At 44.0% G+C, this 14,893-nt stretch overlaps 1 protein-coding gene across 3 annotated transcripts in view; it reads left to right on the top strand.

Moving 5' to 3' along the window:
- The window catches only part of SRPX2 (sushi repeat containing protein X-linked 2), a 34,773-nt gene that overhangs the window by 13,216 nt on the left and 6,664 nt on the right, over positions 1-14,893 (top strand). Inside the window, exons 3-5 of one of the 3 annotated variants that reach the window (XM_054996463.1) lie at positions 8,732-8,815; positions 11,848-12,039; positions 14,061-14,237. In XM_054996463.1, coding sequence (XP_054852438.1) covers positions 8,732-8,815; positions 11,848-12,039; positions 14,061-14,237 — 453 coding nt within the window. Of the gene's footprint in view, positions 1-8,728; positions 8,816-11,847; positions 12,040-14,060; positions 14,238-14,893 lie in introns of all 3 variants that reach the window. The other 2 variants (XM_054996462.1, XM_054996464.1) reach the window with 2 other exon arrangements.

Raw genomic sequence — 14,893 nt, 5'->3', positions numbered from 1 at the left:
ACCAACTTAAACATAGGCAGCAGGCCTAGGCAGGTCTACTCAGATGTAAGTTCCATTTTTTTCCCAATGCAGCTTACTCTCAGGAAAGAGTTCTCCAGATTGCAGCAATTGTCTTTATTTGTTGGCCATTGGGCAGCTGTTCAAAGAAGCCACAGGCACATTGGCCATGGAATACCAGCTAGGTTCTTTCTCAAAAGCAGCCAACTTGGTCAAAGAAACTGGGGGACATAAGCAACCCAAAGGGGAACGCCAGCAGACAATGAATCAACACTTAAGAATCTCTCGTGGGATAGTGTGGCATCAGTCTTGCTGAGGGGTAGGGAAAGGAGATTGGTGAGAACTGCTGGGGTTAGGATCCTCTCTAGAGATGTGATTAACTCGCCTCCTCCTTATGGCCGCAAAAGCAAAAACGAAACTTTTCCACATGCCCTTGACTGCGGTTGGCAGGGAGAATACTTGGCTAGAGGTGGTTTGTCTGGACTGGTTACAGACAGTAAGCAGAGAAAGCGCCTCTTTCCTTCCTCAGCTGCCGACTTCAGCTCCTTGGCTCGAGTGTCATATTAAAAACCCATCATTCTTCTGGCTGCTCCGCTGCTCGCAAGCAAAGCTATTTTGAGGGGAAGAGGGAGTCACAGTTCTTCCTAGCATACTTTAAAGCCCTCTCTGAAATCCTATAACAGATGAGCACAGCTGGATGTGTGACAGACATAAAAGATTTTTCCTATAGATAATTAGCTTTTTTTCCTGGTAAGACTTCTTTGGCTTTAATAGATGAACGACAGGAAGAATTTCAGCATGGAAAGCATCTCCTTGCACCGCCAGGCTGAGAAAAGCCACAACCTGTTCTGCCTATCAGACAGATGATGAGCTCCCCCAGGAAAAAAAAGTTAAGATGGCAGCCTTTGCTTGTCTTATTTTCCCATACACATTTTAAGATAGTAGAAAAATGAGGTAGCAGTTAAGTGTAACGGATATTCATAGAGGTGCATGTGTGCTGTGACATACTGAGAACGGAGCAGGCCAGCCATGGAAACTTCTAGAGCTCCCTAGTGACTATGAGGTACTCTCCTTTCCCCCTCAGCTAATGGTTTTACCTGTTCTTCCTCATAATAAGGGGAAAGAAAACCATACCTCCTTCTTCTCTTGGCTGCCACAAAGAGACAAGCATTCAGGAACGCCTCTAATGCATTTGGATGAGTTAGTGGTTTTTTATTAATAGCATTCCTTTTATTCTGTTTTCAGTCAATGTCAGAAATGTATTCCCAAGACTTCTTCAGTGGTAGAAAGATCACCTCAAATGGCAGCACTAATTGACTTTGGGTTTGCATAGTTGAGCCAGAGAATGGGCAGAGGGCTCATGGCGTGGCTGAAACAATTTTGGTCCTGTATGTTGCTTGGATGGGAGATTACCTCCCTTAGCTCTTCGGAGGAAGAGCAGGGTACAAGTATAATAAATATCTAAGTACTCAGTAGATCCTGGGCTTGGTTCAAACAGGCCTGGTCCATTTCTGGGCATTCAGATATGAGCTACACATGAAAAAGACAGTTTTGATTTCTGCATTCCATCTCAGAAAGGAGAGGTGGCATGGTGGCCCTACTTATGGTCCCTGGAGCTATATCAGCTGCGGCTCAAAAGGCTAGCTCAGCCCTTTCTCTTCAGCAGATGGAATGACAGATATCCCACATTCCTGAGGCTGGAGACTGAAAGTCTTTTCTTTTAGGAGAGCTGAAGATGGTATGGTACAAGAAGCTGTTGCACGTAGCATACACAATCACCATGGGAACCCTGTGGCGAATGTGAAGTCTAGACTGTGGCCCAGCAGTTTTACTTTGTAGGACAATGGGGGTACCTTAGGCAGAGAGAGGCCCAGTCTAGACAAAACTCATCTTGTGGTAAAAAATGTTCCTGGAATGTACTGTTTCATACTGAAGGAAGTTGCAATTGCAAATGGGAACAATATAGGGTTTCCAGCCTCCAGGTAGTGGCTGGAGATCTCCCGGAATTACAACTGGTCTCCAGGGCTGAATCCACACACCCGCAGAGCGTCCCGGTGTTGCGCTAAATGTTCGCTAAACACCCGGAAATGTAGCGTCTTTCTAGCGCAATTCTAGTGAATCGCGCTAGAAAGACGCTACACTTCTGGGTGTTTAGCGAACATTTAAGTGCAACACCAGGACGCTCCGCGGGTGTGTGGATTCAGCCCAGGCCACAGACATCAGTTCACCTGGAGAAAATGGCTACTTTGGGGCGGTAGGCTCTATGGAATTATGCCATGCCAAGGTCCTTTCCCTCCCCAAACCCCACTGTCTCCAGGTTTCTCCAGGTTTCACCCCCCAGATCTCCAGGATTTTCCCAACTTGGAGCTGGCAACCCTAGAACAACATACAAATATTACATAAAACACAGACAACAAGAACATGAGGAACTTGTTTTTTAATAAAGAAGGAGCATGTGAACTCCTCCTTGGAGTCTGAAGTGATACAGTCCAAGAACATTTTCTCCTTAAAAAAACGAATGATTTTTTGTTTTTTAAAAAAATGCATATCTTTCTTATTGGGGAGGAAGGGAAGGCCCCATGGTATAGCCCAATTTCATCACATCTTGGAAGCTAAGCAAGGTCAGGACTTGGATGGGCGACCACCAAGGAAGACTTAGTAGAGGAAGGCCCCTTGCTGGGGGTCACCATAAGTCGATTGCAATTTGACAGCACACACACACATTACCACTTTCTCAATTATGATGCCTAAACTGTGTAATAGCCTCCCTAGAGGCATTCACTTGGCACCAATTTGAAACAGTTTCATTACAAAGATCTTTTTAATGATTCCGCCATTCTTTATTTTTGTTAAGCTTTTTCTTTGGATCTCATTATTTTACAGCGTTTTGGCAGGGGTTTTTTTTGTCTGAATATATATTAGCATGAATGAGACAGACAGAGAATGCTGCCTCGTAAGCTGTACTGTGCAAAGGCAGGATGTAAATATTTTAAGTAAAGAGACGGGGCCTCTCTCGCAGCAGTGAATGGGAACTGTAGAATCAAACCATTCACATTCCCAGGACACAATAACAACTAATAATACATGGCTCAGCTGCACCTTACAGTTTCGTCTTCCAGCACTTTACTGAGAATGCCATGGAGAGAGAATTTCAGGTAGGTACCATGTCAGCTGGTAGCAGAAGAGCAAGCACCGTAAAGACCAACTAGATTTTCAGGGTTTGAGTTTTCAAAGTTTTCAGGAGTCAAAGCTTCATTTGTCAGATACAAGGAGCGGAAAAAAGAAAGAGCCCTTACAATCCAGGTAGAGAGTGACAAGAAGCTACCTATAACAAATGTTGTATTTAACTTGATAGAGCTTGGGTGCAAAGTTCAGAAAATTAGTATCCGTAATGCAAGAAAAATCCTATGTCCCAGTTCAACCTTGGGGAGGATCCATTGTTTCAAATTTGCAAATGAATTCAATTTTAGCAATCTCACATTGTAATTTTTCTTTGAAGTTTCTCTGCTTGAGTACTGCTACCCTTAGGTCAGCGATGGAATGTCCTGGCAGATAGAAATATCCTCCCACTGGTTTTTTTTAATGTTGTGATTTTTTTAATATCAGATTTATGTCCATTCTTTCTTTAGCAAAGAGACTGTTTGTCCAGTACAGAGAGCTGAAAGGCATTGCTAACACTTGGTGGTATATATAACATTGGAAGATAACAACAACAACAACAACAACAATAACTGATTTATATACCGCCCTTCAGGACAACTTAATGCCCACTCAGAGCGGTTTACAAAGTATGTCAACAAAACACCCTGTGAGGTGGGAGGGACTGAGAGCTCTGAGAGAGCAGTGACTGACCCAAGGTCACCCAGCTGTCTTCAAGTGTAGGAGTGGGGAATCAAACCCGGCTCTCCAGATTAGAGTCCCTATATACACTGCCACCATTTACTTAAACTATGGCCATTTAATGTGACCAGAGCATTTGAGATCTGTGTGAGAGATATTTTCCCTAAGCCAACAACTTCAAGCTGGCTGGAGTTAAACAAAAAAAGAGAGTAACTTTACTTACAAGATGTAACATAAGAGTTAATGGTGGCCAAAGTTGATGAGGTCAAGTCCACTATCAAGTTTCAAATGAAAAAGGTAAACAAACTTGATAAAGATTCTGAAGATGGTACTTGCATAAGATATAGAAGCCAAGACTATAGATGTTTCTTGAGAGAATTATCAGTATCATCTTACTGCATAGAATACTAGCAACCCAAGGACCCCATTTTGATTTTAAATTTTTTACGACTCTTCAAATCCTTCCTCCAACAGTGGTGTCCACCACATGCTGGACAGCCCCCTTCAAAGTCACACATGCCCCATGGAATGTTCTGGCAAACAAGTGAATGAGCCTGAGATGGTATAGCTGGTGCTGTTAGATCCGGTGGTTGTTGGAGTGAACATGGGGGCAGGATTGGCATCTTGGATTATTGCAGGCTGTGGTCCCAGAGTCTGAAACATTAACCCTTTCCTCCTCTCCTACTTTCTTGTTGAAAATGGGTAGCCCTGGGTTACTTTGATTGCTATTGGAGAATACCTGAAAGTTTCTCCATTTCCCCCCCTATGGGGATAAAAGATGCTCAGAGGTGGCTTCCTCCAGTAAGAAAATTACATGAAAGCCTCCCACCCATTCACCCACCCTTGCAGATCTCCTCAGCCAGGCAGTCCTGGCAGCTGAATTTGGAAAGATGGCTCCTTTAAAATAAGCAGGGGAGAAATTGTGGTGTGTTATTTATGTTATCCCTCAGCCAGCTTTCTTCCATTGTTCTGATTCAGGGGCAGAATTGGTGCTTAGACTCAACACATGGGCAAACTCCCAAATCACACAAAATACCCATGAAGACTGCAATGCGCCTCTTATCCTGGTCAAAATGCCTTTCCCACAGTGCATCGTCACAGGCAGACCACCCATGGGAAGGGAGAAGGGCTTTCACCTTACACAGCATGGCAGTTAGCTAGACTTGGATCTTCGCATCTCTCCTCTTAAAATTGCTACCGGCCACAGCAAGTGAAACATCTGGGATTCTGCTTAGCAAAGATGTGGTTTCAAGGCTAACGCAGAAATTATACAACCACTCAGGCATGGCAACTAAAATCAGGCAAAAAAAAATGTGTGCATTCACAAGTGAGAACTGGAAGGATTCAGAAAAGTGGGAAGAATGACCTATGCCCCCTCCCCAGTGGAAATGTGACTTCATACATCTGGAATGCCTCCAGTCAGCTTTTTTTTCTTCATTCTGGATCCAAATTAATATATGGTAATTCACCACCAGAGATATTTTTGTCTCTATTCGCATTCCCACTCTGTTTCTTTGCAGAAACAGTGGAGAAACTAGGTTCATTTCATCTATGCAACTAAGCAATCAAAGGAGGAGCCTTCTAAGTGAAGGGGAAATGGCTGTGGAATAAGTCAACGTAATTTTTTCCAGTTATCATAATCCCACAAAGGGGATCCCAGATTGTGCTTGGATCAGTGGTGCCTAAACCTTTTTAGGCCACCACCCCCTTGGTTCCATAAACTCATTCCCAGTGCCCTATGAAAAGCATTATTCAGAATAGCAGTTTGCATGACCAACTTAAGAAGATAATAACAATAAAATTCAAAATAATTAATTGCACATTTATTCAAAATCCACTTTTAAACGGACAGAGAAACAAAAACACACACAATGATAACAGTTTCTCAGAATGAGGTATATTGGTCTTGACTAGTGCTCTGGTGACTAAAAATTCCAATAGTTTCCACCAGATTTCAGCACAATGCAGAGACGGAAACTTGAAGGGGAAAAAGTCTAGGCTCTAGCCTGTTCAATCACTGTTACAACCCTCTTTCTTTTTCTTTTAGATTTTTCCTTTAACCCTCTTCTTACACTCTCTGGGTAGATTGCTGCCACCAGGAAATATATTCCAAAATAAGTAAATTTCCCTTTCAATAACGTGCCCAAGTGTCAGGCTCCTTTGTGAGACTGTGGCCCTGAGGATAGGAATGGGATATATAGGAATGACAGATACCCTGGGATAAAGAAAACCACCAAAATTAATTTTTATTTTTACAAGAAGCATATCATTTTACTCTAGTACTGAAGCTTGATGGTTTCAAAGATAGTTCTCAGTTCTTAAAAGTTTCCTCACACAGGCTCAGTCACACAGATATACATAAACTTTCCCTTTCAGGCGCACACACAGTTTGCCTGCTTCAGATCGAATTAAAGTTCTTTCACAGACACACACAGTTCAGACTTCCACACAGATTGCCTAACTGAACTAGAATGCAGATCCCCTCAGGCTTGCACACAGGTTGCCTGCTTTGCCCAGACTCAATATTTCTGTCATAAATGCATAGACACCTTCTGGCTGCACACAGACTGAATCTCTTCTCTCTACTCTGTAACTATAAACCGCAGTTCACTCTGCCCACACTCTCAGGGCCAAACTACAAGTGACAAATGACACAGGTTGGACACTTGTCAGCTTCCCTCAAGTTTTGAAGGGAAATGTAGGCAGCTTGGCGGAATGTTGGACAAGTGACAGTTGAAAAGTCCATTGGACAGCAGTCGGAGAGCCAAGCTGCAAGACCAGGATGCCTACATTTCCCATCAAAACTTGAGGGAAGTTGACAAGTGTCCAACCTGTGTCATTTGTCACTTGTAGCTTGGCCTTGAGTCATCAGCCAATCATCTCACTCACTCATCCCTCTTTTGCACCCCCACTCTTCATCTGTACCACACCAAGCATTTAAAGACACACACACACACACTTAAAATCATTACAATCACAAATAAGTGAACAACATGCTTTGAGGGACCCACCTCCAGTGTCCTCCTGCTATTCCCTTGCCTTCTTGGTGTGTGTGCGCCCCCCCCCCCCAGGTAATCTCACTGCCCCCCAAGGAGCAGAACTACCCACTTTGGGAAACACTGGCTTAGATCTTGCTATGGAAAAGTTAAGCAGATAGCCCAAGACAAGCTTTCAGTGGGCAAGGCTAGGGAGGCTCGTTTGGCCTCGACCAGGGCCAGGGCCTTTTCGGTCCTGGCCCCAACCTGGTGGAACTCTCTGTCTGAGGACACTCAGGCCCACCAGGATCTTGTGTCATTTTGGCGGGCCTGCAAGACGGAGATGTTCCACCAGGCTTACAGTTGAGGCCAGCGTCAGGACCATCACTGAGCCCCCCCCCACCGGTCTCCGGTATTGGAGTACAGCTCATGTGTCTGTCTGTCTCCTCTTTGTATGCTGGGGGCTGGAATGTGTAGCCAACTATATCCAGGTTTTGTATATATGTAATTTTAAATGCTGAATTTTATTGTAGAATCTGCGATGTAATTGTATTTTATGACTGTGGTACCCTGTCCTGAGCCCACTTGTGGGGAGGGCAGGTTAAAAACCGAATAAACTAAACTAAAGAGCCCAGGGGGTCACTTTCAAAAGTATCTCATAAATGCCAAATATTACAACACACTCTGTCAAGATGATGTTTTTAATTTACAAAACCTAGTTTTATTAGACACATTTTATGTACAATTTTACATGCTGAGCATGAGGAAATAAAGAGGCCGTGCAGCGCTTGCTGTATAGAGACACAAGATGCTTCGCCTTCATTGCAGCCAGCTCAGAGCTCACTGAATCGCCAACTTTGAACACTGCCAAACTACTATTTATTACAAAAAATCTATCAAGCTCTAATCTCCCACCTGTCTCTATCCCTGCAGGTGAATTGCCCATTCAGGGGACCATCCACAACAATCTTTTACTAATTCCGCAACTCTAGGGCAAAGAGTAGTGACTGACCAAAAATCAGACAGGAAATTTGCCACCATGAAAAACTGGAGCTAGCCACCTTGGTCCATTGGGGGGAAGACCTTAAAAGCAAGGATAGCATAGTCCTTTCCCTTAGGACCTACTAAAACATCACAAAGCAGCAAACAGGCTCCTGAGTTCACTAGCCTTCTTCATGTCAAGCAAATCCAGTATTTTTGGCTGGGTTCCTTATCCTAAAGGACAAAAGGACTTTGATGCTATTTTATAACATAGACATTGAACAGCCGTTCAATGAGCAAACAGTTGTCTGCTTGGAATGTCACCTCTTATACTTAATTGGTCTGGAACAAGAAACTGTTTAGTCTGCTGGGTTATGACAGGCTGTTGCCAGGTAAAGGGGGGAGGATGTGTGTACAAGAATCCGTTTCTGATAATATGTTCTTCAGTCGTGGCTTTGGGGAACCAATTTACACACACATCCTTTGTTTACATACTGAAGTCTACCCAAGTTGCTTTCACAATGGGATTTCTGCATATGGACTACTTCAGCATGTCTCCGGGAGTGTGCCTCACCACATCCTAGTTCAGCTCTCTTTCCAGAGATGTTTCAGGATGCAACAAGTTGTATCCAGGACACCTGCAATGCATTGTCTTGTCATACCACTGTTTTATCCTCCCTCAGCAGAAAGACCCATCCGAGTCTCTAGAAATTAAACTGTCATTCCTTGCGCCTTCAATAACAAACTTTTAAAAAGGAGTCTACCAGTGTCAAAATGGGGACAGCAACTTAATCATCAGAAAAGGGTACCAGAAAACCAGGACTATCTCAGGTCGTTTTGTGATCACAGACCACTATGAAACCACATTCCTGAGTATGAAATGAGGTACTCTCTGGAGGTAACTTTGTCACTGTCTGTTTCTCTTTCCCTCATAGTAGGATCTGGCTATGCTGCTGCAGAAAGGCGGACCAACGAAGTATACATTGAGGAAACTCCCCAGGTTTCTCTCCCAGAGTACCGAGGTAAAACTTTTCAACCAACAGCCCCTTAGAGCCAAGTCAGAATAATCTTAAAACCTTCTCTGTGAGGATTTCTTGACAGGATGATCCTGCCCAGATTGCACAGATGTTAGCAATGCTGGACAAACACTGTGATGAATTTATTTTTGCTGATGCTTAAACAGAATGTATCCATTTCCTTAAGTTGGAACAATTAACCAAGAATCTACCATCTTACTATGTCTATCTTCAAGTGGTTTTGATTGTTTCGTTTTAAAACCATTTGTCATGAATTCTTAATCTGCTGTTTAGGAAATTATTTTTATTTCTGGGGGGAATACCCATGGCAAGGCCCCATTTCTTTGAGGCCCTTTTCCAAGTTGTGGAGTCCAGGGGACTGAGGAGCAATGAAAAGGTGCAGACTTCCCTCACCCCAGCCTCACTTCTCCTCAGTGCAATAGGAGACATTTTTCTTCTGCTGTTACCTGTTGTTACTGTCACCACAGTGTTGAAGTGGCTCTTTCCATAGTCCCAGGAGAAGTTAGGGGAGACGAATTCATACAGAAGTTGCCAGGCAACCCTCTTGTGATCCCTCTCGTCCCTTCTGTGAACAGGCCTCCCTAGTCAGGCTGGAGAATGCCAGCCATGGGATCCAGTGGGGACAGCCAGCAACTTCTGTTTACTCTGCAGCTGGGTTGGTCTCAACAAATAATGGACATTAAAAGGAAGAAATTAGCCAAGACAAATCCAATTTATTGCAGTTACTGAAATCAATTAGAGACAGCTGGTAGGGAAGTAGGCAGGAGGAATCTGAGCCGAGTTTCCACAGAGCTGAGCCCCCAGTCCTGTTTGCAGTGCCTGGAACAAGTTAAGGAATCATCCGAAAGAAGCCCATGTGTAAAGAACCTTCCCATTCAAATGAAGTACTACAGCCAGGCCCCACACTGGAATATACAAAGCTGCATCAAACAGAGTGTCAGATTGTTGATCCATCTGTCCTCCTGACTAGCAGTGGTTCTTCTAGGGTCTCAGGTTAATTATATTTCCAATCTGTTCTTCCTGCGAATAGGCTCAGAGCAGAATACAAAATATATAAAATAACAAACATATTAGTTAAAACCCAGATAAAAACATCAATAAATATTGCAATACAATTTCTAAAAGATAGTGGCACACATATTACACAATCCAACAACAACAGCAATCCATGGGGCCAGATGACCAACTGCTAGATATTAACAGAATAGAGTTGCCAGGTCCCTTGACTCCCCTGGTGGGAGATTGGAAGCCTGGCACCTACCTTGCTGCACCACTGGATCCCAGGTCACGTGCATGCTTCTAGTTTGCGTGATGACATCACTTCCAGGAAGTGATGTCATCACACAGAGGTCAAAGGGTGGCAGGAAGTGCTCCCGCAAGCTAGATTGCCCCATTGCGGGGCACAATTTGGCTTGAAATGGGCATGCTGTGGGCATGGGGGCACGCCGCACCACCTGAGGGGGGTGCCCAGGAGAGCATGCTCCCCCCTCGCCGGCCATGTAAGTGGGCACAGGGGGGGAGGCTGGGAGCAGGGGATCCTCCACCCCAGGCAGGGGAATGGCACCCCTATAACAGAACGGGAGGTAGAACTCCTGCCCCCCATGACAGGAGGCTGTGGCGGGAGGTTAAGATTAGAGATGGGCACGATCCACATTATGATTAAAAAAACCTCACAATAATGGCGATCGTGCGATCGTGAACCGGCAGATCGTGATCGTCCATGGCCAACAATCCAGCAATCAGGAGGGGCCTGGATTGGGGCAATCAGGCTCGGATTGGGGATCCAGACACTCAGGCGCCAGCAATCTATTCCCCTGGCAATGGAGCCAGGGGAATGCCTGAGCTCTATTTGCCCTCCTTTTGTCACCCTGGAAACCCGAATGGAAGCCCAGCTTTCCTTGATCAGCAGGGCTTCCTTCCAACCACGGAGCAGCAAAGCAGTCACAAGTTGGGAGAAGACACCCAGGGGAGGGAGAGGGAAGGGGGTGTTCTGTAGCTATGGGCACTCCAATCTCATCCCTGCAAACCCTGATAGGCAGCTCAGACAGCCAAACACAGACCTCCTGTGTTGCTGAATGGGACCCATGCCATGGGCTCCCAGGCTGGGTTTCACTTTCTGCGAGCAGTGGAGTGGGACAGAGCTCTTGCTTGCTACTTGCTAGCCTTTGGAGAGAGAGAGAGAGACTCGGCCGCCGCCACAACCCACCTTCCCACATAGCTGGAAATACCAGCATGCCCCGCTTTGGCATCCACGATCCACGGTTCGGGAACGGGAGATAATCGGTGTGGATCGTTAATTCGGGATCGTTGCTGGTGCTGATTCACGATTAGCTGGATCGTTAATTTTTTTTTTTATTGTGCCCATCTCTAGTTAAGATCCTCCTCAGCCCAATAATCAGGTTCCTCTAAATGGAAGTAGTGGGCATTGTACAGATTTCTCAGAATGGAAGTGTTGGGGATAGAACCTGGACCCATATGTGTTTTCTGCCATTGACGCCTAGTTCACACATGCAGGAGAATGAGGAAGCAGAATGCCAAGGTAGCAGAACTGACTGCACCCCTTGGATGACAGGTAGTGGATTCCAGTTTTGAATGTCCCATCACATTAAAAATCTTTGGAAACAGAACTAGTTTCGCAGGCTGAAAGATTAAGACCCTTTGACTGAGAGGCAGTTTTTTATTTGCAGAAGTCTTTTTTTAAAAAAAAATAGATTATTCCAAAAATGTAATCTTCCATGATCTTTCACTTGAATCATGAATGGATACAGTCCTATCTACTATCTAATTCTCTGCAGAGGTGAAGCAACAAGATTAAAATTAAGGCTTCCTGTTAGTAAGTCCAGTTCCTTCATTGACCTGAACCCTGGCCTCTCATTTTTAGTTAGACATGGAATACCACCAAGTTATTTTGATAACCCACTGCAATTTTATTCAGTGTTGCAATTCAGCAATTATTACAGCTTTTGCTCTGGACAGGTAGACCCCCTAGTCAAATCTTTCTTTCTTCTTCCCTCTAGTGCCCCAGTGGTGCCACCGATTAAATATTTACCATGGGGAGGCTACCTGCTACTCTCCCCGTGGAGGAAATTACCTCAGCAGCATGGGGACACGCTGCGAACTCTCCTGCAACCGGGGATACCGTTTAATCGGGCAGAGGTCCATTCAGTGTTTGCCAAACCGCCGTTGGTCTGGGATCACCTATTGCAGACGTAAGTGGCAGTCTGTATTTAGATGCCAAACCAGTTCCTGTGTTCTATTCCCTCATCCCTGTAGCCATGTTCATTTCCAGGAAATCCCACCCAAGTCATGCCATAGCTCATCCCCTATGGTCAAAACAAAGAGTTGTATCTCTGGTCTGAGCAAATCAAAGTTGCATCAGACTTAAAGAAACTGTATGGACACCAAGGGCAATTCCCAGTACCACAATACATACTTGCATTTGTTTCTCAGAAATAAAATGTAAACATAAGTATCCAACAGCCTCTCAAGCAGCTTTGGCTCTCATATGTCTTAACCAGTGGAAGTAAAACATTAGCCATCCAAAATATCATTTACAAGAAAAAAATGGCAATGGCAGTTACAAAACAGATTAAACAGAAAATGTATCATAAAATCAGCAGTACATTCAAAACTAGTAGGTCCTTTGGGATATCATCATTGAAAAATATCTTAAAATTTTCAGTAAATATCACTGCTAAAAAGAATATAATCAAAATGTTTTATCAGTGGCATCAAACCCCTCATAAATTGGCTACAATTAATCAAGGGGTAAAAGATGATGTTTGTGTTTGTGGAGTTGTTTGACACCACCCTTATACATATGAGGTGGAGATGTACTAGAGCCAAAGAATATTGGAAAACTATTTCTAGAGTTGTTTCTCAAGGAATAGGTCCTTTCTGCCCTAGATGTTTCCTGTAGCATTATGTAGACTTCCTTTCCAAGAATACTCAAGGATTTGTTTTAAATGCCATAACCTCTGGAAGATTAGTCTTTGATGGATACTGGAAAAGAAAATTAAAAATAAAGAGGAATGGTTGGAGAAGCTAAAGGAGCATGTACAGTTGAATAAACAAGCTTGTATGTTCCATGGTAAAAAGTTAGATAAATTCAGTAAATGGAATATTATTCTGAGCATAGTGAAATGAACTTAACGTCTATATAATTCGTTTATTGAACTGAAGTTGAATTTGTAAAACTTTGTATTCAACTTTTTTTACTATTTTTTTAAAAAAAACAGATCAGTTAAGAAGGTAACCAAAATGCAGCCAAAATAACAAGAGTCTTGAGGAACCTTAAAGAATAGCAAATTGTTTTCATGAGTTAGAGACCACTTGTTGCCAATGCAAAAACACAGCTGCATGCTGAAAAACTCGTGGAGCTACATGCACAAATAATAAAAGCTAGTTTCCTACAAAATGATATAAATACAGATACTCACACATACATACAATGCAAGTCAGCAGAATGCCTGGGATCGCAGATATGTCTTCACTCGGTGGTAAAACTTGAGACTGTCAGGCTAAGAGATATAAGGACAACCAGGGCTTTTTTTCTAGGAAAAGAGGTGGTGGAACTCAGTGGGTTGCCCTTAGAGAAAATGGCCACATGGCTGGTGGCCCCGCTCCCTGATCTCCAGACAGAGGGGAGTTTAGATTGCCCTCTGCACGGTAGCGCAGAGGGCAATCTAAACTCCCCTCTGTCTGGAGATCAGGGGGCGGGGCCACCAGCCATGTGACCATTTTCAAGAGGTTCGGGAACTCCGTTCCACTGCGTTCCAGCTGAAAAAAAGCCCAGAGGACAACATTCAGCACTGGCCTATACAACCACACCTAAGGAATTGCCTAGCAGTCTCCAGATAAGACAGACAACAATTTGCCAACTAATAAATAGATATGTCAGGGGAGCATTGGTTTCAGACTGCCTTTTCACTACAGTGCTCCAAAACCAGTTTGAAACCAATTTGATCGCAAAGGCTTCCCCTTAAGGAATCAGTTTCATGACCAGGCTCAAACTGGTGTAAAGAAGCTGAACGATGAATCCAGAAGTTTCTGCTTCAAATGGCATCACGAACTCGCTTAGTGCTTTTAAGCAAGCTATTCTCTCTCAGTATCAACCCTACAATATGAGGAACATAATTCCTACCTTTCTGGGTTGTTGTACGATTGCAAGATAATATTATTTGAAAGCTGCTGCACCAATGTTAACTCTGAGTTCTCTCTCTGGCTGCAGAGATCCGATGCCATACTTTGCCATCACTATACCGTGGTTCATACCAGTGCTCAGCTGGGGTGAAGCTTGACTCCCAGTGCTCCTACACCTGCCAGCCTGGATACTACCTGGAGGGGGATCGTAGGCGCATGTGCCTAGATGATGGGCACTGGAGTGGCAGTGACCCAATCTGTGTAGGTAAATTCTCACCCTTCTCAGGGCCAGCCACAAGCCTTTTCACACTGCTACTGTCGTCAGTCATCTCATACATTCAATCAGTATGTTAAAAATGGTACAAGGCAAGTCTGTTTCTCATAAACATCCTAGATCATTTACCTCAGGAATAAGGCTATCTTCTGTTCTGCGTAGGGTTGCCAACTCCAGATTGGGAAATTCCTGGAAATTTGAGGATACTGTCGTGGGGGGGTGGGGGCTCAATGAAGAAGCAATGCTATGGAGTTTGAAGCTGCCATTTCCTCCTGGAGAACTGATCTCTGAAGCCTGGGGATCAGTTGTAATTTGGGGAGAACTCCAGGACCCACCTGGAAATTGGTAACCCTAGCCCTGCATCATGCAGCAGTATTAAAAGTACAGCGTCTCCATCCATAAAAAGGATAACAAGCCAAGACAGTACGTTTTAGGTGATTTAAAAATAGTTTTTAATCTATATGGAGTATAAGACTCTGTCCACACTGCAATGTTAAATTGGTACCGCAATACTATAACTATCATGGCTCCCCCTCCACCCCCTCCACCCCCAAATCTCTGGGCTTTATGATTTCATGAGGCAGTAAGAATTCTTTATAAGAAATTCTTTTTAACTGCCACCAAACTACATTTCCCATAGATCTCTA

This window comes from Eublepharis macularius, chromosome 13 (assembly GCF_028583425.1).
Source record: "Eublepharis macularius isolate TG4126 chromosome 13, MPM_Emac_v1.0, whole genome shotgun sequence".
In the NCBI taxonomy this organism is placed as follows: domain Eukaryota; kingdom Metazoa; phylum Chordata; class Lepidosauria; order Squamata; family Eublepharidae; genus Eublepharis; species Eublepharis macularius.
Note: the sequence above shows the minus strand (reverse complement) of the source record. Positions and strands in the feature narration are given on the sequence as shown.